Source organism: Castor canadensis, chromosome 2 (genome assembly GCF_047511655.1).
Source record: "Castor canadensis chromosome 2, mCasCan1.hap1v2, whole genome shotgun sequence".
NCBI lineage: Eukaryota > Metazoa > Chordata > Mammalia > Rodentia > Castoridae > Castor > Castor canadensis.
The window spans coordinates 59987681-60010780 of record NC_133387.1 but is presented as its reverse complement, the minus strand read 5'-3'; the positions used below and the strand labels follow the sequence as shown (position 1 = coordinate 60010780).

The 23100-nt window shown below is 33.5% G+C and overlaps 1 protein-coding gene across 6 annotated transcripts in view; it reads right to left on the bottom strand.

Moving 5' to 3' along the window:
* Cacna2d1 (calcium voltage-gated channel auxiliary subunit alpha2delta 1) overlaps positions 1-23100 on the bottom strand; it is a 437884-nt gene that overhangs the window by 109210 nt on the left and 305574 nt on the right. For all 6 annotated transcript variants that reach the window (XM_074064875.1, XM_020156667.2, XM_020156666.2 and 3 more), the window contains one exon: positions 6880-7011. In XM_074064875.1, coding sequence (XP_073920976.1) covers positions 6880-7011 — 132 coding nt within the window. The remainder of the gene's footprint in view (positions 1-6879; positions 7012-23100) is intronic.

The window sequence follows — 23100 nt, the reverse complement described above, 5'->3', positions numbered from 1 at the left end:
CAATGTAATATTTCAAGAAGGTTTATCTTACTTTTTACAGATAAGCAAGTGACAGGAATGGATACACAGATATATAGTACTATGGCTAAGGATTAATCATCATACTTCTCCCTTTTATGTGGTTTGTTGGCAATTCTACAGTTGCCAGATGACCACAGAAAACATTTTCACATAACATAGATGGATATTTTCAACAAGGACAAGTTGTGTGGTGAAATGGAATATTCAGCAAAGTAAATGGTACGCAAACATTTAATCATTTAGATGGCTCATCGGTAGTCATTAGGTGACTTAGAAATAAGCACGAGCACAGTAAGTTTCATGATGTGACGGGAAGGATTTATTTGGCAAATAATGTTAGATATGTGCGAGTTAGAGAAGAATGTATACTCGGCAGTGGAACAGGTCCCCATTTTTAGAAGCAATAAATCCCAACTGGATGATAATGATTAAATATTTCTATAATTGAGATTGTACATAAACATGTTTCCTATTTAATAAGTTAATAAATCTTCTTAGATGATGATGCAAATATATTTCTTTAAGAAGATTACATTTTAGTGTGCCCAAGTAAGTGCATGACACATCTAAATTTTTAAAAAGTTGTCTTAATCAAACCTACTGAATATAAAGTGAATTGCACATACAAGATGACTGTATGCATCTGAAAAGAAGTAACATAAAGTATGGAAAGAAAAGGAACAGAGTGAGAGCTATTTTAGAAATTAAACCAGATATAGTTTTTAGCAATACTGATATTTATTCACAGGGTTATTATCCCCAGTGGAATTACAAGTATCTCCTAATGTTCATATTACTATCTAACTACCCTAACCTGTGAACAGTGAGGGAAATCATTTAGTCAATTTAACTATGACAGGATCCATAGTTGATTGTAATCTAAGCACATGTGAAAATTAAGACAGCTTCAAATAGGAAAGGAAGTTATACAAGGCAATAAAATTGAGGCTACTGTATCACAGATTATTTAAGAACTTCAAAATAAAATATTCCCCACACAATGCAACAAAGCAATACACATAATTCAGACTATAAACCAGGGCTTGGGTGTAAATAGAGTTATTTGTACTTTCCTGCCAACACAACCAACTCCAAATGTTACTGTTCTAAATTGAACTCACCACTTTACTCCCCAAATAAAAATGCTGCTGATATTTAATTTCAGCAAATAGCCCCAACATTCTGATTATCCAGTCCAAATAAAAATTATAACCAAGTTACACTAATTGTTTTTCTGAAGTCTCTGGTGTACTAATCTTTTCTATTCAAGGATTCTTCTTTTTTAATCCTATTTTGTCCATTGTTCACATCTTTATAATCCCATCCTATTTTCTGGCCAATACCTCATGGTCAAATATCTCCATGAAGCCTCTAACTCCATTACTAACAAGGCTGAGGGAGGAGAATCTCAAGTTTGAGGCCACTTGGGGCTACTTGGTGAGACCCTGTTTCAAAAAAAAAGGCTTTTTGACATAAGTTTCTCTTGTTCCAGAACAAACAATGGCTCAATAGCGTCTACTGGCTCAACTCGTTGTCTTTTTACATTATACCTTCTCTCCAGAAGGGTTTTGACTTATTTTCTTCAGTGACTTAATTTTTTAATCCATGGTTCATAAAATACTCCCATGACTCTATTCCATAATTGCCTTTTCTTTTTCACTACTTTCATAAGAAGTCTATCACTGCAGTTTGTCTAAATTATTTGGCACCTAGTCATTTAACAATCTGTAATGCAATATAAATTTGAAGATGTGTAACTTTCGACACTTAGAATAAAATTTTCAGGGACATAGAAGCAACATTTTGTAAAACACAGAGCGATACACAGTACCCAAGGCAGAGATGCTCATTCTCTCCAATATCTCCTCTCCTCTCTGCTTTTTAACTGGATCCATTGTCACATTAAAGGAAACTGTGACCATGGACACACTAAATTCTACCCAATGTCACATAAGAAATGCTTTTGTGTGACTTTGGTTATTCCCTTAGAAAAGGAAGAGGCAGTTCTTTGTCCTTTAAGAAAGAGTACAAATAACAATGGCTGAGCCTTGAGGCAGAAGCCTTACTCAGAAGATGACAGAGAAATGAAATGGATTGTGGTCTCCTTTCTGGGAAGCGTCCCTATCAGTCCCAGTCTATGCATCACTGGTTCACTTGAGTAAAAAGTCAACTTCCATAATGTTACAATCATAATTTGGGATTTTCTATAACTGGTAAGTAAAAACAGTTCTAACAGACACATTGGATTTTAATAAGAATTTGCATAAAAAGTAGTAATTACTTCAATTCAAAGATGTTTATACAGATAAGGTGCTAAATGTATTTATAGTTGAAGCATGTGTTCATTCACAAATATCCAAATAAAAAATCAGGCATTTTTTAAGAGAATGTATCATTAATAACACTATTTTTAGAAATTCCATAAATGTTGAGGCTCTACTATTATTCCATCTACCAAATGACTCTTTAATGATTAAACTAAAAAGTATTCTGTGGAATTTTTTGTTATAAGCTATTTGCCACTTGCCATTTAAAACATTCTTAACTTATATTTTACAAAGAGTTACACAATTTAAGAATTGGCTACCCATATAGAAAACAAGTATCACTCCATATATTTGTACACAGGTTCTACTGCATTTTATTCCAGCAGAATTCTAGCAGATAGATACAAGGAAATGTCTCCAGACATCTAGTTAACATTATTGTAACATATACTAGGTCTCTTTTTGAAATCCATGGTTTTGCAATGAACAAATGGTTAGGGTAGAGGAAGAAAAATGATTAATAAAACAGTAAATATCATAGAAAATAGTTTTGCTTTTTTTTCTTTGTGATTATGAATACAATTAATTATCTAAAAAGAGTAAGTGCTGCTTACATTGGCATTCCAAGGAGCCACTGATTCCTAATTAACAATTCTTTTTTTTTGAGGACATATTTATTTTATTTTTAATTTTTTTTTGTTTATTTATTCACATGTGCATACATTGTTTGGGTCATTTCTCCACCCTGCTCCCCTCCCCCCCTCCCCCCCTTCCCTCCTCTAATTAACAATTCTAATTACTACAGTAATTCTTACAATTTCAGGAGAAACTAATGGGTGGGATAATCTGTACCTATAGTTTCTTACAATACAATACCTAAGAATTCAGACAGTTGACAGCTATGAAGGCACTTTTAATAGCTTTAAAGTTAATTCATACAAATCAATTAAGAGCATAAAAGGAAAGAACTCAGGACTGAAGGATAGGAAATTCAAATTTCCACTAACTATCAAAGTGCCTTTATATCATGTCAGCCCTAGAGACTTCCTTATTGAAAGGCAGTATTTCCTTCTATTTTAAATAACCTGATTAATGAAAATCATGTGGGTGGCCAACCCTCCCTGACTTTCCCATACATCTGGAGAATGTTAGAAATATATTTAGTTCTGTTTATTTTCTTAACAATTCTATAATTTAACCATGGTAATCCTTCTTGTTAAATCAGCTGAGGTCAGGGAGGCTTTCTAAAAGTCATCACTCAAGAGGTGTTGGAGGTGAGATTTTTATTCTGGCCATCTGGTTCCAACACATAAAAGCAGCCTCTTAACAATAAACTAGAATATTTTTTAGACTCTGTTGTGAATCAGAGAATTCTAGTTTCCTCAAAACATTTTATTTTTAGCAATTCTGTGGCATGAATTTTCTTGGGAAAATAAAATAAAAATAGGTAGTTTACAGAATTAGGGAAAGAAAAAGATTAAAGCCTACATTTGGATGAATGCTTGATCAAAACCACAATTTTGTATAGTAATGGGAAGGTTACATTCCCATGTTAAAAATGTAGACACAGAGAACTTGAGAGAGTGTTGGCAGATACTCAAAAAGAAATACAGGACAACCATTTAAATCTGAATTTTAATACAAAACAAATACCTCTTTAGAAGCAAACATTCATCCCAAGTATTGCACAAGATAAATTTATACTAAATACTTCTTCATTGTTTATCTGAGATTCCAATTTAACTAGACATGCTTTATTTTTTTCTGGCAACCTTACATAGAAATGACCTAAGTAAGGTTATAAGCCAACCCTACCATGTGGCATCAATGCCTAGTATTATTTCTTAGCCATGTTTATATCTCCTTCCATGTTTCTAGTTCAGCTTCCTGGTCAACTGACTGTAACCTCATGTGTGTTCTTCATTGTCTTAGATCAAGTGAATGCAAAATGTAGATGAGTTATTCTAGTTGATATATACTGTTGCAGAAATACCTTCTGTTTTGTACTTTCAAACAACTTTCATCATGCTATCTTACTGATCACAATCACACTCAGAGGTGAAACTAATGAATTATTAGTGTTCCTCTCTTTTCAGATTTGATGAGTAGGATGCAGAAAGTTCAAGAGACTCACATGAGGTCTCCATGCTAGAAATGAGATCCTCACAAGAAGGCTAAATCTGATATGCGAAAATCCAATTAAGTAAAATAGCATGTTTAGTATTCTGTTTCTGTTCATTAATACGTGGCATTTAAAGACTTTTTAATCTTTGATTTAATAGAAAGGAAACAAGGATGAGTTCCTCTATGTTAGTTTAGTTTGCATCAAAATGGGAAAATTAGAGAGGTAAGATGGTCTATTGAGAATTTTTTTTAAATTACTTCATCTAAAAACTTTTAGACTTGTTTAAAATGTTAAATGTTGAAAATGTGCCTTAGCATAAACAAAAACATATTTTCCGTTTTTGAAATGATAACATGTCTTAATGACTTTACTAAGAACACTTGGTTCTATTTACATCATTACTATAGTAAATACCAGCATAGCAACAGAATCACAAAAACAGAAATTGCATGAAATATATTCTCTGCAGTCAAGAGGACCAATTTAAAGAGCTTCCTAAACAGGTGAGTGAATTCAGCCTGACAGTCTTCTGGTGAGTCAGTTTATCTGCCACATCCTTTACTCAAAATGAGGTCTTATGGTTGGGCACAAGCTTGCTTCCATGTTCTGAGAGGACCATATGTATTCAGCTGAATTAAGCATCTGTAGATCTTTTCCATGATGAAGTGAAAAAATGGCAATACATTTGAAAATATCGGGTTATGGTTGAAAAAAATTAAAGTTATAATCTCTCACTTAATATTTAAAAGAATTATAGAACATGATTTATGAGTTAAAAAGTAAACTGCTATTTATAAAAATAAGCATCACTGAAAAGTCTTCCACCTCTGGATCCCCATCTTATTTCCCTCTCTCTTTTTTTTGGTAACCATTGTTGTTTTATTATTTTTGTTTTCTTTTATTCATATGTGCATACAATGTTTGGGTCATTTCTACCCCTTCCCCACCCCCCATGTCCCCTCCCTTACCCCTCCACCCTCTCTCTCTCCCTCTCCCCACCACCCCCTCGCTACCAGGCAGAAACTATTTTGCCCTTTTCTCTAATTTTGTTGAAGAGAGAGTATAAGCAATAATAGGAAGGACCAAGGGATTTTGCTAGTTGAGATAAGGATAGCTATACAGGGAGTTGACTTGCATTGCTTTCCTGTACATGCGTGTTACCTTCTAAATTAATTCTTCTTGAACTAACCTTTTGTCTAGTTCCTGGTCCCCTTCTCCCATTGGCCTCTGTGGCTTTAAAGTATCTGCATTAATTTCTCTGCATCGAGGGCAACAAATCCTATCTAGTTTTTTGGGTGTCTTACCTTATTTCTCTTTCATATGCACACTTCTCTTCCTCTCCTCACCCTGTTTCTTTCTTAAAACACTTCTTTGCCTGTCTCTGCATCATCATTTCTCTATGGTCCTGGACTCAATTTCTCATTATTATGCTAATTTTCTCTCACTTATCCTGTTCCTCCTTTCCCTTAACTTTTTATATGTGGAATTTTTGTACTAAAGTAGTATTTTTAAAGATTGAAATCTACATAGTGCTATTAGTTACCAATAAATGTATTCTTATATTTGTATATTACTGGATAGAATATCAGGTATCTAAATTCTATATCTCAAAATTGTACTTGAAAATATTTTATAAGGGCAGATGTAATTTTAAGGCTTGCTATGTCCAGTTTATTATGTCCACGAAGAGTATTGCATTTTTTTATTACCTTATATACTAAAATTTTGTATCTCCTGATACATATTACTTAACGTTTTAACAAAATGACAAGAGTTTTAGAAATGTTCCATTATAATGAAAATTATTTCTATAAGGGAAAAATTCCACTATTCAGATAACAACCTATGTGATCATTTTTTTCTGATGGCAAATATTACAATTAGTGTTTTATTATTTTCTCAATATTTAATACAAACTTGGCCTTTCCTACTGCACAGGATTTCTGCAAAAAATAATTACTGATGTTACCATCTGGCATTTGCAACCACACAGAAGTTACAAAGTTTTTACCCAATTAGAGTACTATTCATTCTGATGAAGCCAAGATATTTTATTTGTTGCTATATGATACAAAGCTAGATATTAGCCTTTATTTCACTGCTTTTTATTTCTGTGACATTTTGCTTTTTAATTAAATCAGTTTAACATATTTAGAAAACCCAAGTATCAAAAAAGAATTCTCATTTAAAGGCATATTGTGGCCACTGAAAGTCAAATTGCCTAGCATGTATCTGATAATTCAGGTCATGCCTTTGAGAAAGAAAATGCATTATGTGTTTATCAGTTTGTTCAAATGGTGGAGAAGTTAAAAATATCAATAGACATTTCATTTAAAGTGTTTTCAATAAAACAATTGTTAAAATTGGAGGAGATTCAAAGTTCACAACAAACAATGAAGCTTCCACTTAAATTTTTTTCTGATAATAATTACTGAATTATCAATAAACAATAATCCAAGCACTCACCTGGATAATACCGGGCCAGGCCAGTGGCACTGCCAAACACCTGCCACAGCAATGTAGGGTCTTCATCTCGGTTTTTTTTGAAAACTTCATCTAAGGCACTTGTCCAGTTGAGTTCATTTAACACTATTGTCGCTAACAAAAGAGAAAAAAAATCAATTCATTAAAATCTTATAATTTAAAAATTGAATCTAACTTCATTTATTTACAAAATAATATTACACATTTTCATTGCTCTATATCTAGAAAAACATTCTAATTTCATCGTTTTTGAAAACTTTTAGACATAGAATTATTTCTTCAAGCCAAATCTTACGTGGTGGTAGCCTATTGACATTTTGGACTGAGCAATTCTTTGCTAAACTATGCATTGTAGGATTTAGTAACATTTCTAATTGCTCAGGACTAGATAGCAATACTAGTCCACCACGTGTGATAAACAAAGATGGCTTCAGACTATGTCTCCAGATTTTGTCCTGGGGGCAAAATCACTTCCAGTTGCAAACGACCATGAGCCATCCTGAGACATAAAACAGAAGGACGGTTGAGTGATATCCCAGCTTATCCTCTGAGACAGTTCTAAGGAAGCCCACAGACACCTTAGTATGGAGCTTAAAGATGACAGCCCTCAACTACTGATCATTCTCTGTGGTATACTAACATAAATTTAACTAGAGTTAAATAAATAAAAGTTTGTCATTGACCTCAGCTTATGAATTGTGTTTTCACAACAAAAATATAGTTGAAAAAGTTACTCAGATGCCTGACAATATCAGTGTTAGAAAACAGGAACTAGTTGATACTTTATCATTATCTTTATGATCAATAGCTTTGACTTCAGTTTTGTTTTCCTAGTTATTCAATCAATAACTAGAGTATGTGTTAATAGAAGCCAGGTGATTGACTTTGATATGTGTTTATAACTACTGACTGATCTTGACTAGGTTTTCCAAATATATGTCATTCACACCATGAAAGAGGAACCATTATAACATGGAATGTAACGTGAGGTAAAATAGTACACAGTTATTAGTATGGGCTTCCATATTCAGAGCATTATACATCTAACACATTAAAAGAGTAATTGGCACTCAATATAGTATTCCTGTACACAACAGGTATAGATAACTTCATGCATTTTTTCTTTATGTGCAAAATATACATCATGCTTCCAGCATATCAGCACATGAGTACAGTGCATGTGAGCATCTCCCATCAAGGCAAACCAGCAGAAATGTGCTAGGTAAAAACTGGAGATACTGCTCTACCTTCTTCTTTTCTGTGACCACAGCAAACAAACCAAGCAAATACAATCATAGCTAAATTGTGCACAAGCTTCTACAAAGTTAAAAGAAAAAAAGAACTTCCAACAAGAAAGATTCAAAGCATCATTTTAAACTTTGTATCATCTACTAAAAAAAAAAAAAGGAAAGCAAAAATAAAAGGATTGTAAAGCTGTTCTGGGCTGGGCAACCCGGTAATGAGAAGGAACAAGATCTTCATCTTTATGGATGCGATTACTTTCAGAAAGATCAGTTGCGTGTGTGTGAATATTCATGATCTGGGTCAGATCCACAGTACATTTGCGATAGTGGAGAATTCATATTCAAAAGCATGATCCAATGAACACTAAGTGGCCAGATATATGAAAATTTAGTCACACAGATAAACTGGACTGATACTCGCCATTCATGAATATTTACACTTATATACAAAACATCAACTGAAAAAAGAGGGACATTGTACTTTCCTTTAAACATTCATGACTTTTAAAGTAATATTCTACTGAACAAATAATGATGTTTATTTATGATCCAGTTACACTTCATTAATCTCCAATCTATTCTATCTCTTCAATTTCCATGACTCTTTAATTCACGTCAAGCAACAATTGACATCTAATTATTTTTTAATAAAGTTTTATTTGTTTCAAAGATGCTAAATTTTTCTTAATTTTCATTGGCATCTTAACAACTAATAAGTATTGGGAAATCATATACTGTTGTGTACTGAGTAAAAACACCAAGCTCTGAAATATTTTTATCATCATGTCAATGTTTTAAAATTCCCAGTTTTTATGTACAGACCAGGAATTAATTTTAAAGTTTACTTAAAGTGAAAGAATATATACACACACACACACACACACACACACACACACACACACACACACATATGCACCTATTGCACCAGCAAGCTGCAAACTTGGTGACACTGAGTGTGAAGCTGGGTGTAAAGATACAGACGCTTCTATTTGTCGGTGTATGATTATAAAGACTTCTGGGTGTAATCATCATCCTATTAGCCACAGTCTTTATTTGATTGTCAAAAACCCGAAATCAAAATACAAGGCAGATATGGCCTTTCTCTTCAGCAAGTATTTTTAATCTTTATTTTCCTGACACTATAACTCTTAAAATAAAATGTACGATACATATTTCTTCCATGATGGAAAAACTGAACAAAACCAAATTCCCCCAGAAAATTACTTATTTTCAGCAAATATTACTCTGAATTATGAAACTGTATTATCCAGTAACATAAAGACTGCATACTCAAAAAATATTTACAGAACTCTGACTTAATGTTCAACAGATTATTTACAAAGGTTTCATTTATCAGTGCATAGTGTAAAGATTTGAGAGTGCAATTACTATTCTATAAGCCACAATCTTTATTTGAATACCCAGAGCAAAATTCAAAGGACTTTCGCTGCAGAAACATCAATACAAATCAGTAGCCAAAATAAATGATCTTTTTAAAACAACTTCAAATATTTTTTGACTACCAATAAAACATCTTGTATTTGGACATATATACTTTATCCATTATATTTCTGACTGTTTTTCTCTAATTGTTTAGCATTATTTAAAAGTATATTATAATTTATATTCTTAGTCATATATTGTATATATTTTATTCAGAACTGCCTCTTTTTCCTTCCCACCCTAAATAGTAATGTTTTACATTTACACAAACTTCCAATTTCTTGCATGTACTGAATGTATATGAGTACACTTTTTTAATATAGAAGACTGACCAATGCTGATACAAATTTGAATCTACTAATAATTACTAAGCACACAACTAAGGATATTATCACTACTTTAGAGTAAAATTAGTCCTCATTTTCTGTCAACTTTAATAAAATGAAGATCTTTATCTGCTACAAAATTATATTTTGCGATAATTAAATCTTTCATAGATGTCCAAGGCCAAGACTGCTAAAAGCAGTGAATATATGAAGAATAGACCTTGACTTTAGGGCCTCTATTCTGAATGGCATAACAGGAATTCACTGATAACTGATTCAAAATGCCAAGCATACATCTCTATTCTTTTTATAGTTAGTTTTCAAAAACATGGCCTTGGTGTTCAGCAATTCTCTCTTTAAGAGTAGTCTGTTGTTAAGTCTGGCTTCTCCAGGCAAAGAAAAAAAAAAATCCAATTTGTAACAGCACAAAAGAAGCACCTTACACTTGCTGTTAATTCTTCTACAAATACGTGACTCTTCTATCCATGTCTTGTTTATGACAGAGGATACTGAATCATTTACAAGCTCTGAATTTCATTTCCTCCTGAAAACTTCAAACAATGAAATGATGCATTATTGTATCTTTTTAAGTTTTAATTAAATTTGTATTAAACTTGAATGTTTTCTGTAGACTTATTCAGGTACAAGGCCTCACCATGCATTGCAGGTTCTATATGACTGCTTGAAAAACCTCAATATTATGCATACTGTCAAATACACCTTTCTATTTTTAACACTTTTTACTGAGATATCATTGATTTGTGAAAAGTATCTATTAAAATGTAAAACAATGTTTTGATATATGTGCATATTGTGAAATGATTACCACAGTCAGGTTAATCTACTTATCCATTAACTCTACAAAGTTACCATTGTAGCATTTTGTGTTTGTGTTGTGCATTTCATTTTAAATCTTTCTTCTTAGAAAATGACATACACACAATACAGTATTGCTAACCGTCCTCACCATGCTGTACATTGGATCTCCAGAAATTTACTAATTTTGTGCAACAAACCCTATACCCTTAACCACAGATCACAAATGAAATAGATACATGACAGAAAAAAGAGAAATAGATATTTATTAAGATTTACTTAAAACATAGCATATAACTTCAGTAAGTCTTTGAGTAGAGGTTCTTTATAGCAAAAAAAAAATAGTTATTCTTTATAGCTGGTTTTTAAGGAACTAGATTCCAAAAATGATTTCTGCCTAACAATGCTAAATATGATGCAGCAAAATAAGCAAAGCAAGAGAAATGGCAGTAATGCTTACTATATATTTCCATACAGCATTTCATTGACATATAAATTGGTATATATTATTCAAATTACTACCATTATAACAAAGAGCCATATTTATAGGCACTTTTTGAATGCCAATAAATGCTAACCACTTTTATACAGTATCCCATTTAACTTTTACAGTGGCATTTTGAGAGTGATACTAGTATTACCTTTCTTTTCAGAAGAAACAATAAACCATAGAAAGGTTATGCAAAAGTCACACAGTGAAAACTTATGGACACCTGCTCAAACAAGTGTGTTTTTTGGTTTCAAATTCCTACTGTTCATGGACTGTTTGTTTTTTGGCTTTGATTTTACATACGGCTTAGATTATCTAAAATTTAAAATCTGAAAAGTGGTATTGCCTATTCCACAGTGACACAATTGTTATCAACTGAAAGTGATATTCATCACCAAGACAAATGTGACAAGGACAAGAGACATTTTCCACGGTCATGACTAGTGGGTTGCAATTTGCACCCAGTGGTAGAGGTCGAAGATGCTCTAGACAAATTCAATGTACAAAATAGACCCCACAATAAAGAATTATCCAGCCTAAAATAATCAATAGAGCTCAGATTAAGAAACTATGCTTGAGTACAACTGAACACAAGACAATTGATTCATGTTTTTTTAAAAAAAGCATTATTACCAATGAAAAGCATTAAAAAGCCACAGTAAAACTTAAAAGTGAAAGTTGATATACTTTTCAAATAATTTATTTCATAATATTAAACTATCTATTTCAGGCTATTCTTTGGCACCCTTTGGGTCAGAAAAATTTTCATTTTACTTCCTAATACTCTATGATAGTATCTTTTTACCTGAACAATCAAGTAGGATTTCAAAATTAGTTTTTGTGCTAGTAAATGTCACTCCCCCTCCATCACTTTTATTTTTGGACAATCACAGAATATTAGAGGTGTTCAGGGTTTTGTGTTTTAGATCCAACACTCACTGAAAGTGTATAATCTAATCTAAACTTATTTCTTTGATCTGTATAGCAAATGTCCATTTCCTACTCTAGCAAATAAGACAATCATTAAAAGTGTAGCCTTTAACAGATAGCTGAGCCAGATGTGACTAATTTTATTCATCAATCCTAATCTCTAAAAAGAAAAAAATGTTAATGAGAAGAAACTCACTGATCCAATTAAGTGCACAGACAAAAAGAATCCACTTTAAGGACTAGACAGTGTGCATAAATATTAAAATGAATGAGTTTTTTCAGTGGATTTAGCTAATGGAATCTCATCTAATCCCAGTGTAAATGAAAGATTAATAAGGCACGGGGAGATGGGAATAACAAATCTAATCTCTCTAATCATGTCTCAGGCACGGGAATCTACCTCCCACTGTGGACGGCAGAACAGAAGGCTCCAAGGCACATGGGGACCTTGATGAGGAGATAAGCCTTATTCCTACAGTTAATTTGGGACAAATATTAAAAGGCTCTTGTCCTTGTCAATTCTCTAACCCCTGTATTACTGAGATTTCTGGCTTTGCTCCCTATTCTTTGGTTTCCTGTAGATTGAGCACCTGGCCAATGCCCAGAACACAGCTGTTCTGTTTTAATGAAATCTACAAACTGTGGCGCACACAGGAGGAGCCCAGAAAAAAATCCACTTTATTATTAAAGACAATAAGAATAATACAAGGGGAATAGAAGACATCAGGATCTAATATCATGTCTATTAATTGGAGGATTTAACACCTCTTTAAATAAAATGAAAATTCTATAAGACTTGGGTGGGAGAAGTATAGGGATTTTTTTTTTTTAATATAAGAAACCTCCAACGGATTTTCTTTTTTAAATAAGAAACCTCCTAGGAATAGGAGGCAAGGGAAAATTTGGGTTTTATCCTTCCAATAGTCTAAGTTTTTCTTCTTCTAATATGAAAACCAAACACATTAATAGTAACTCTACTTGCCAAGAATCTTAATCACTGGTACAACATGCCAGCTAAAACAACTCATTTAACATGTTTTGCTTTGTTCTTTTCATGTAAAATGTGAACATAACTGTACTGAGGACCCTGGATAACCTGTGGTATTGGGGTGAAAGTCAAATAAGTTTAAGAGTGAAATTTAAATTTCTGAACACCATTTATAACAGTTCTTTTCTCAGTTGGTCTAAAAACAGTAAGACAGCCTCTCCTTTAAAGGGCTTGCATTCATAACAACTCCTTTTTGTATGTTAGCATATTATTTTATTGTTGTCAGTTTTCTTGAACAAGAACACAATTCTTTAATATGCAGGATTTAGAATGTAATTCTGTTTATTTTGTAAAAAGCTTCATTTGTATAAAGCTCTCACATAATAACATACTCTACATTAGAATCAGAGCATTAAAATGTTACCTAATTTTTAAATGGGAATCATGAACTTTACAGTTATTACCTGAAGAAAACGATACAGTTTCTTCCATTGATACTACTTCATAAAATCATTTTCATTAGAAATGTACTGGTAAATAAAAACATAAATCAGGTTTTGACTCTTCCTTTTTATATGTTAGATTAATATTTCAGTAAGCACACAGCCTGCTAAATTCTGAGCAAATGAAGACAGTGAAAAGTGCTCTAAAGATCTTTTAATTAAACTTTGAAAGGGAAATAAAAATATGTGAATTTTAAAAAACCAGAAACTCTGAGCACACAGAAATGAAGTTGGAAGTTAGAAATGAATATGCAATTGAGACTAAATTTAAAACACTCCAAATGGAGAGTTTTTATGCATACTTTAGAATTGCTTGTTGGTGATACTTTTTGCTGTGGATGAGCAGTATTTAAGTGAGCATGTCGATGTATTTAGTGCAAGAAAAGACTATTCTCACTCACTGCCCACCCACTCATAGACTGTGCATCTTTCTGCAAGAAGCAGCCCGGGGACCATTGAAACTCTTTAGCCTTTACAAACCACAATTTTCCCACCTGTGTATTGGGGGTAATAATAGTCTGCTTCACAGAGCTGTTTGGAAGATTGTGAATACTTAGAACACTTTTTGTCCCTGAGGAACTACACAGTAAAATGTTTTTTAGCACCACTTTTATTTTTATAATACAATGATAAAATGAAATGTGTGTATGTATATGTACTCATGTATTTTCTAAGAATAGCATTTAATTTATTATATAATTTTTAGGAGGAGATAATTTTTATAATGAGATATTCCCAGAGCTCCTGAAATCAAACTACATTAGTGAATGCTATCCTGACATGCTAAATAGCTTTATAATTGTCATTACTATTTTCTTTCATTCTTAATACTCAATATTTAAAATAATTTTAAAAGTTATCTTGATGGAACAATTCTGATCTAGCAGCTAAAATGCAGGGATGAATAATTAAAAGCTGGACTTCTCCCTTTCCTGAAGGAACCTCTGCCTTTCTAACCCAGACCTAAGTTAATGCCCATCAACAACGTTAACTGCTGTGCCATGAATCTCTTGAAGAAAAGAGGGTATCAATCTTTCCAGACCCACTTTCATTGTTATCAGACAATTATAGATGAAATAGGCATACACACACAAACACATTCAAATGATAACGGTATATAATTTTCAGGAAGAGATAAATTTTTACAATGAGATATTCCCAGAGCTCTTGAAATCAAACCACATACTTCCCTAAGTATAGCACTGACATGCTAAAATTCTGGTTAAAGGAATGAAATAACGTATGATTTAATAGGCATACTAGACAAAATACATGTGCAGGTACGTATGCACATGCAAGATCCTTCTACAGCTGATATGAAACTCTGGCTGAGAAATACAGACCAAATTAGATATGGAAAAGCTCCTGTCTTTGCTCTAAAGCTGCCCAACTGCATGGGCAATTTAGTGTCTCCATATAAATTTGGCCTGCTGGATTCACAAAGAAGGATCAAAAACAATGGCGCTGACTAATGAGATACAGTTGAAGAAGGAGGATAACAAGGCTCCTGGGGACAAGGGTGATATTGTCAATGAAGCAGACTCTGCTTGATACTTAAGTGTTTGTGTCAACCAGTCTCAGAACAAAGAGTCACCTGGTGATTTTAAGATAGAAAGATCACATGCATAGAAGTCGACTGTAATCAAGAAGTGATTCCCTGGTTGAAACACCATGTATTTCAGAGTAGGGGAAAGAAAATACATCTCACTGCAGATGATTGCATCTATAGTCCTGTCACATAAAGGTATGAATGAATTCTAAGACCATTTTAAAGACTGTGTGAGGTTCTCATTCTTAGGATATCTCTGGTTGTACATGTGTAGAGAACAGTCCATGTGCATATATATATATATATATATATATATATATATATATATACGTGCACACACATGCAGAACATCCATAATTTTATGTATAGAGAGATTTGGATATCTGCATATAAAAATAAAAAACAAATACAACAATACTGTCAGTTTCAGGATGCTTATAATACAGTAAGCATAATTTGCTCAGGTTTTATTGTATTTATTACAGTTTTGGCATGTTAATTTTACATTTATAAGTCCTAGTTACTGCATTGCTCAGCGAATTCCTTAATAATAGGTATATATATAATTTCTTCTCTATTCTAATAAATGGTGTATTTTAAAATTTTTAAATGTCCTGCAAACCTTTAAATGTATCAGCCAAACTGAAACATATATCCAAGTTACTCAATATCTGGTTAAAATAAGAACAGGTAACATTTTTTAAATGGCTTGAAAGGTTTTGATTTGACAAAAGCTAACAGATGAAAACTACAAACAGGGTCATATCATTTCTGGCTCCAATGTATACATATCCTTTTTCTCTCTCCATAACTTTCATACTCAGTCCTTTTTAAAATTTTTTTGAATAATCTTTACATAGACTCCTAGCTTCCATTTTCAGCTTATTCCCTCCATTCTTCCTATTTCTGCCACAGTATTTTTCTTAGCAAATGCCTTCCCTAGTTACAAGTGTTCAGTTGTTCTCCAGAAAAGCAGGTCTTCCATCTACCCTTCCAGCCTCCTCCTCTACTTTTATGCACAGTAAGCTTGAGCCCTGATGAAAGAGTTTTGCCATTCCCAGAGGGTGCAATGCTATCCCTGCCTCCCATGTCACTGCATGTAATGTCCTCTTTGCCTGTACTTTCTTTCCTTCCATTCCTACTTGTTAAACTTCTCCCTATCATTGTACCCCAGTTCAGCATCACCTTCCTTAGGGAGTGTTCTTTGATTTCCCTCCTCTTCCTCCCTCTCACATAACAAAGCATAAAGTCTCCTGTAGCTTTTAAATTTCCACTAAAATACTTCCCACATTTTACAAGTCTTGGTTTTTTTTGCATGCCTTCTATTATACTAGCTTTAATATAGATGCCACATATTTTTCCCCACTGCCTAGAATAAAGTACAAGAGGCAATGGAATGTGACTGACTTTTGTTTTTTAATGCACAGTTGTACAACTTTGGGCTAGTTGTACTATTGGAAATGCTTCTAGTTTTCAGGTGTAGGATGGAGAATATACCTGTAATACCTATGTTGCTATGAAAATTAAGATACAATTCTATATTTAATACATAAGAGGCACTCAGGGGTCTGGGCGTGCTGGTGCACACCTATAATTCCAGCTATATGGGAGGTGAAGATCAGGCAAATTATGGTTAGAGGCTAGCCCAGGCAAGACAGTTAGTGAGACCCCATCTCAATCAATGAGTTGGGCATGGTAGCATGTACCTGTGGTCCCAGTTATGCAAGAATCATAGATAGGAATATATATACATATACATATATATGTGTATATATATATATATATATATATATATATATATATATATATAAATAGCCAAAGATAAAAGGATTGGGTTTGTGGTTCAAGTTGTAGAGCACGTGCCTCACAACTGTGAGGCCCTGAGACCAAATCCCGGTACAGCCAAAAAAAAAAAAAAAAAAGAGACATTCAGTTTAGGGAACATCAATGACTAATGTTTAAGTGCTCCATACAGATCTGTCAAGGAAGGAAAGGGTACGTGAATATATGAATTATATGGTCATGTGTTGAGTCATACTTTAAGTGAGAGGTTATTTTCAGTAAAGGGTAAAATATTCTGGTTCCTTAATCAACTTTCATGGTGCTACATAATATCTGAGCAGGTACAAATGGTACAGTATGTCCTTTTCTTCCTCTCAACCCACAGTGACTGATAAGTAGTGGAGGTTAAACCCTCTTGTCCCATTTTTAGTTTCACTTCAAACTGTGATAGATCAACCCCTTTTAATGAAAATATTTTGAAGAGATTCATGTAAACACTGCAGCCTAGTTTTTAAGGAAGGCTATGAATCACTAAATACATCTTATCAGCCTTCTCTTAAGTATCTTCTACTCCATCTACTTCATTTCCAAATCCCTTGGTTTCTATCCAACAAATATATTCATATAACAAATATTTATTGAGCACCTATTATGTGTCAGGAACGATTCTATGCTTTTGTGTAGGGGAATGCAAACTTTTGCCTAAAGGATCAGAGAGTAAATATTTTAGATTCATGGTCCGCATGACCTGTGTCACAACTACTCATCATGCAGCAGTAGGAAAAAGCTCCCATAGATAACACATAAAATGTGGGTTGACTGTGTACCAATTAAACTTTATTTACAAAAGCAGATGGCAAGCCATAGTTTTCAGACTCCATCTCCATCAATATGGACAGGTCTTTAATTTACCAGGAGATAAACAGAACTAACAAATGAATGAACTAGCACACGTAAGAGCAGCATAGGTGCTCTTTGAAGACCTGGGACTGGGGATGTCATAGAGATAGACTAGATGGCTACTTCGGGTAATGAAAATGTTTCATTGGAAAAAATGTATATTAACCTGAAATTAGAAAAACAATGAATTAGCTACATAAACATTAATATAGAGTATTTTATAAACTAATTGGCATCAATGATACAGACAAATAGAAAATAACTAAATATCAACATGATGGCATTATGATCTAGTATGACATTTCAAAGATAGTCTCATGCCGTTTAATAAGAATAACACCACAATATCCAAGCAGATTCATACAGCACAAAGGAGTATCGTGACAGATTAAAATGGTTTGGATATTTTTACCCTAATAGATGCATTCTTAGAAAGAATATCTAACTTCCTCCTTATATATAGTCATTTAAAAAAGAAATAAACATTACAACTCATTTTCCACCACCTTCTCTCTAGTCTCCCTCTGTTCACCCTTCCTGGATGGTTAAGCCAGTGGACACCTTGTAAAGGGCAGTGAAGCAGAAACAGACATTGGGAATTCCAGGAGTTCAATTACTCAAAGTGACAGAATGGAAGAATATTGTGGGACAATGATTAGGATAAGATTAGGATAAAGATATACTATTATAACAATATGTAAATATTAAACAGAAAAAACCTTAATTCTGAGAATTACACAGAATCATATAAGCAAAGAGTGAAGCAGTCATATTTTCTATTGAGACTTCATTCAGAAATCAGTGTAGAACAAAATGAATGTGAACTGGAAACCAGCAATGTATGAATGTAAAGACAAGAGAGAAACCTAGTACAGTCAGGTTCATGAGGAATAACAATGGTCTGAACTAAAAGGTAATAGTAGAGATGTTGAGTGGAAAGAACTTAAAAGGACATTGAGGAGAAATAACTGACAGGCCATAGTTACAAAGGAGGGTAGGAAGGGTGAAAAGACGTAGTCTGGCTTTCTGACTTAGGAGCTTCGATAATACTGGTAACAAATATTAATTTATGGAGGGGTGCTATATCTGGGGACAATAATGATAAATTCAATCTTAAATAAAATAGGAGATGACTGTGAGATATTCATTATACCATTAGTCAAAAAGCAATTAGAGCAATAACTGTAGCTCAGTTCTGAAGTCTACATGGAAGTTGAGATGTGGGAGTCTTTGTGTCAGTGACAGGTGACAGTGTGAATAAGGTTATCAGTAAATTACACTACAGTCTATGGATGTTCAGGTACAGAAGAAGCTTTATTTCTCAGAGGAAACTTGCTAAAAGCAAGCAACTTGAACCCTTCTCATTGACAACATTTCTTGTAATAAGTCATCAGTGAGCAGAATACTCGAGTATTTATTGTTTTCGTTCAGCAAAAATAGCAAACTGTGCCTTTCAAATATGATTTTCACATCAATACTAAAATAAATGCACTGATTATAAATTCCATGTATCTGTGCCTAACTCAGTCTATCAAGAAGAGATAATACAAAAAGATACTGAAACCAATAAAAACCCATTATCTTCTAATGCATTCTTTTGAATTTTGCCTTTTTCATAATAGCTATTGGCTTATATCAAGTACCCAGGGATACAATGCCTGCAAATCTTGTAAAGGGAACACTCTGACTAATGCTTGCAGTGCACTTGGAGAATAAGCAATCTCCCTCTGCCTCTGTTAGAAGAATGAGGTAATCCATTGTGCCTCTACACTTACAGAGGGTCTCAAGAGACGGAGGCTCGATGATTACATCGTCTTAGAAGGCCGTAAAGTTCTACCACAGGAGTCATATATGTATTATAAAGACATTTAGAATTGCTGAACACACTCTCCTCAACACCACTGTGTGACTCTCTTCTGCAATTCACTGGCATGTCTGGCTTTCTAAAATGATTTAAACCTACATCAGATGCAAAGAATGCACAAAGGCCAGCTATTGTCATTCATCAGAAGGCAAGAATGATGGGATTTAATTACTTAGAAATACATCTGATTTTTATTCCTAAAGAAGGAAACTTCAAATTTAATATCACAAGATATACTTCCTAAACTAGAAAATTAGGCACATATTAAGTAATAAACTCAATTTAATTTTAAACAAATTGCTATCATCCTGGTATAAACACTGATGACATATTGAAATGAATTTTACCATTATCCACCAATGTTTTCACCTTCATATCAATCTTACTCATATTTTTAAAGGAAGCCTTTTCTTCAATGTCAGTGTGTGTTCTCAATCAAACTGATGGAAGACAGAATCTTTCACATTATTTATCAGTTTCTCTGGCCTTTGCAAATAAGTCTGAAGCAAAGCTCTTATATTCGTTTGTCTCATCCAGTTGAAATTCTTTTATATTCATCCTACTGAAGAATCAAGTTCCATTTATTTTTGCCCTTCTATTATTGGGTGTGGAGATGCCAACATTTTTTGGTTTAAAAAAATGAGCATTTTGTCATTGTTTTACATGTTATTTTGTAATGTTTTTACTGTATTTTAAATTGAATACCTTTAAACAAGGTAGCAACATCGCCTTAGACAGGAACGTAACGTGAGAGAGAAAGAGAGAGACAGAGAAAGAGAGAGAGAGAGAGAGAAAGAGTGTGTGTGTGTATGTGAATCATTATTGGCACTAGATGGTATTATTTCTTCCTCTATGTAAACAGATGCATACCTACTGCAGGCACAATCACTAAGCATTTAGTTGTCATAGCATTCTATGCACTGTCATTGTTTCATTTCATCTTTTTTTTGTGTGTAAGGACAGAAACACTGAATCTTCTACACTTTCTACACTTTCTAAAATTTCCAAATATAAGGAAACTGAACTGTTCCTTCGTTATGGTGGATAGAGGCTTCTCCTGAATGAATTCCCTCAATTCCAAAGGGCAAGTTCACTGATATTTTCTACCACTTGGAACGCAGCACGTTACTTATTTAATAGGAAGTTTTCTAACTTAAATCAAATTTAAAAATCAAATCTTATTGTCTAGAATTTAAATAATTAATAAAAACACAATTTTTCACAGGTGTTATTAGTATTTGTGGAATGCTAAGATGCATTTGTTAAAATGAAAACTTCCCACAAACCCACAGAGGTTGTTCATTATGTCCATTCCTAAGCAATGCCCCCTTTTCTTATCTTTTCTTTCTGTCCTTTCTTTCTTCTTCTTTTCTTTTTTTTTCTTTTGCGGTACTAGGGCTTGGAACTCAGGGCCTCAATGTTATTAGGCAGATGCTTTACCACTTGAGCCACACATTCAGCTTTTTTCCTTTGCATATTTTTCAGATAGCCTTGCACTTTTTGCATTCCTCCTACTTATGCCTTCCACGTAACTGGTTTTACAGTGTGCACTACCATGTCCAACTTCCTTTTTGAGATAAAGTCTAGCTAACTTTTTGCCTGAGCTGGCCTTGAACCTCTGTCCTTCTATCTCTGCTTCCCAAGTAGCTGAGATTATAAGTAGCAGCCACCATGCCTGGCCACCATGCTCTAACCTAGGTGTATTTTTAAGTTACTCTTTTAATTTTGGACCCATTAACTTCTTTAAACTTTTGACTTTGACTTTTTTTCCTGGTAAATACTGCAATGTCACTTTCTAGGCAGAGCTTGAAATTATCATTTTTGAAATGTATAAATAATACTGGAAAAATGATTTTGGTGAAAAATGCTTTTAAATAAAATGAAAATATACCTAGCAATATTGTATGTAGAACAACTCACTATAACAAAACAAACATGCATACAGATGTGCCAAATGTGCCAGATTAATCAGTTAGTTATTAATTTTATAAATAGAAGGATGTCACAAAAATAAGTAGATGGTAGTGATATTTCAAGAAGACAAGTAGATACAGCAGATTACATTGCTTCTATTTGGGTCTTGATTTGCATATGAAATAAGGGGATTGAAGCACCAAGCAATTTATTTGTTGTTGGCTTATGGTTGGTGGAATCCAGGTTTGCAAGAAAGGGATCATCCTTGTAACATGCCTTCATTCAACTCAGGGAAGTAGACTGATACAAATTCCATCTGGTCATGGGGTAGTAAGCACTAGACAGCACAAAGCTGTTACAAGTGAGGAGACTTGTGTGTGTGTGTGTGTGTGTGTGTGTGTGTGTGTGTGTATGTCTAAAGGAGAGATTCAGATTCGGTTAAACAAGACTGTCTTAAGGATGACATAGCACAATACACTGATTAAGGATGTATTAATGGAGTGATTATTTTTAATTTCATGAAAACTATTAACTTATGAACTAGACAATCCATGATTTCTCTACTTATAATTATTTATGTAGAAGAACACAAGAGTACCAACCTAACAGAAGACAGAAAGTCAGAAATTTCTTTGGAATGACCTGTGGCACGGGGGGGGTCTGTGGAGGAGGCTGTTTGAATGGAGCAAAATGCCTGTTTTGAGTAAGGCAGGAGTAGAGATTGGCCACATACGGAAATTATTGAAGGCAGAGAGAAGAAATATAAAATATAATTATGCTGTTGCATGGTAGAGTCCTAGTAATTTTTATACATAATTCTTGACATTCAGTTTACTGGGTGCAATCCCCAGACTCAAACACACACACACACACACACACACACACACACACACACACACACACACCCCATACATATATGTGTGTGTCTATACATATAATTCAAGTTTAATTTGTATTCAATAAAATTAATTTAATTCTACTAATGATCAATACTATTTGGTTAAGTACTAAATTACTGATTTGGAGTCAATGAGTGAATAAACATGAGTGTGCACATGGGCTTGATTGAATATTAAGAACTTTCAGTAAGTGATAGTATTCTCATTTGGCCAGTATCAAAACTTAGGTAAGTTTTCCTAGGAAAATGAAACCTGTTGGTGGATAAAATAAAATAGATTTGTTTAATAGCCATCTAAGAGTAGTTCACTCACTGTATACATATTTTCTTTTAATTCAAATTTCAGTCCTTCACGGTAATATATATTCCTATGAACAGCAACTGTCAAAATAGTTTTGTTAAAGGACCATTCATCTAAATATCTACTATAATACTATCATGTTCCCTTTATAATTGTAAACTTTTATTTTCTATTCCTTAATATTTTATTTTAGGAGCCATTCTCTACTTATGTCACAGACTATGAGATACATGGCATATTTCACACTACTTTACT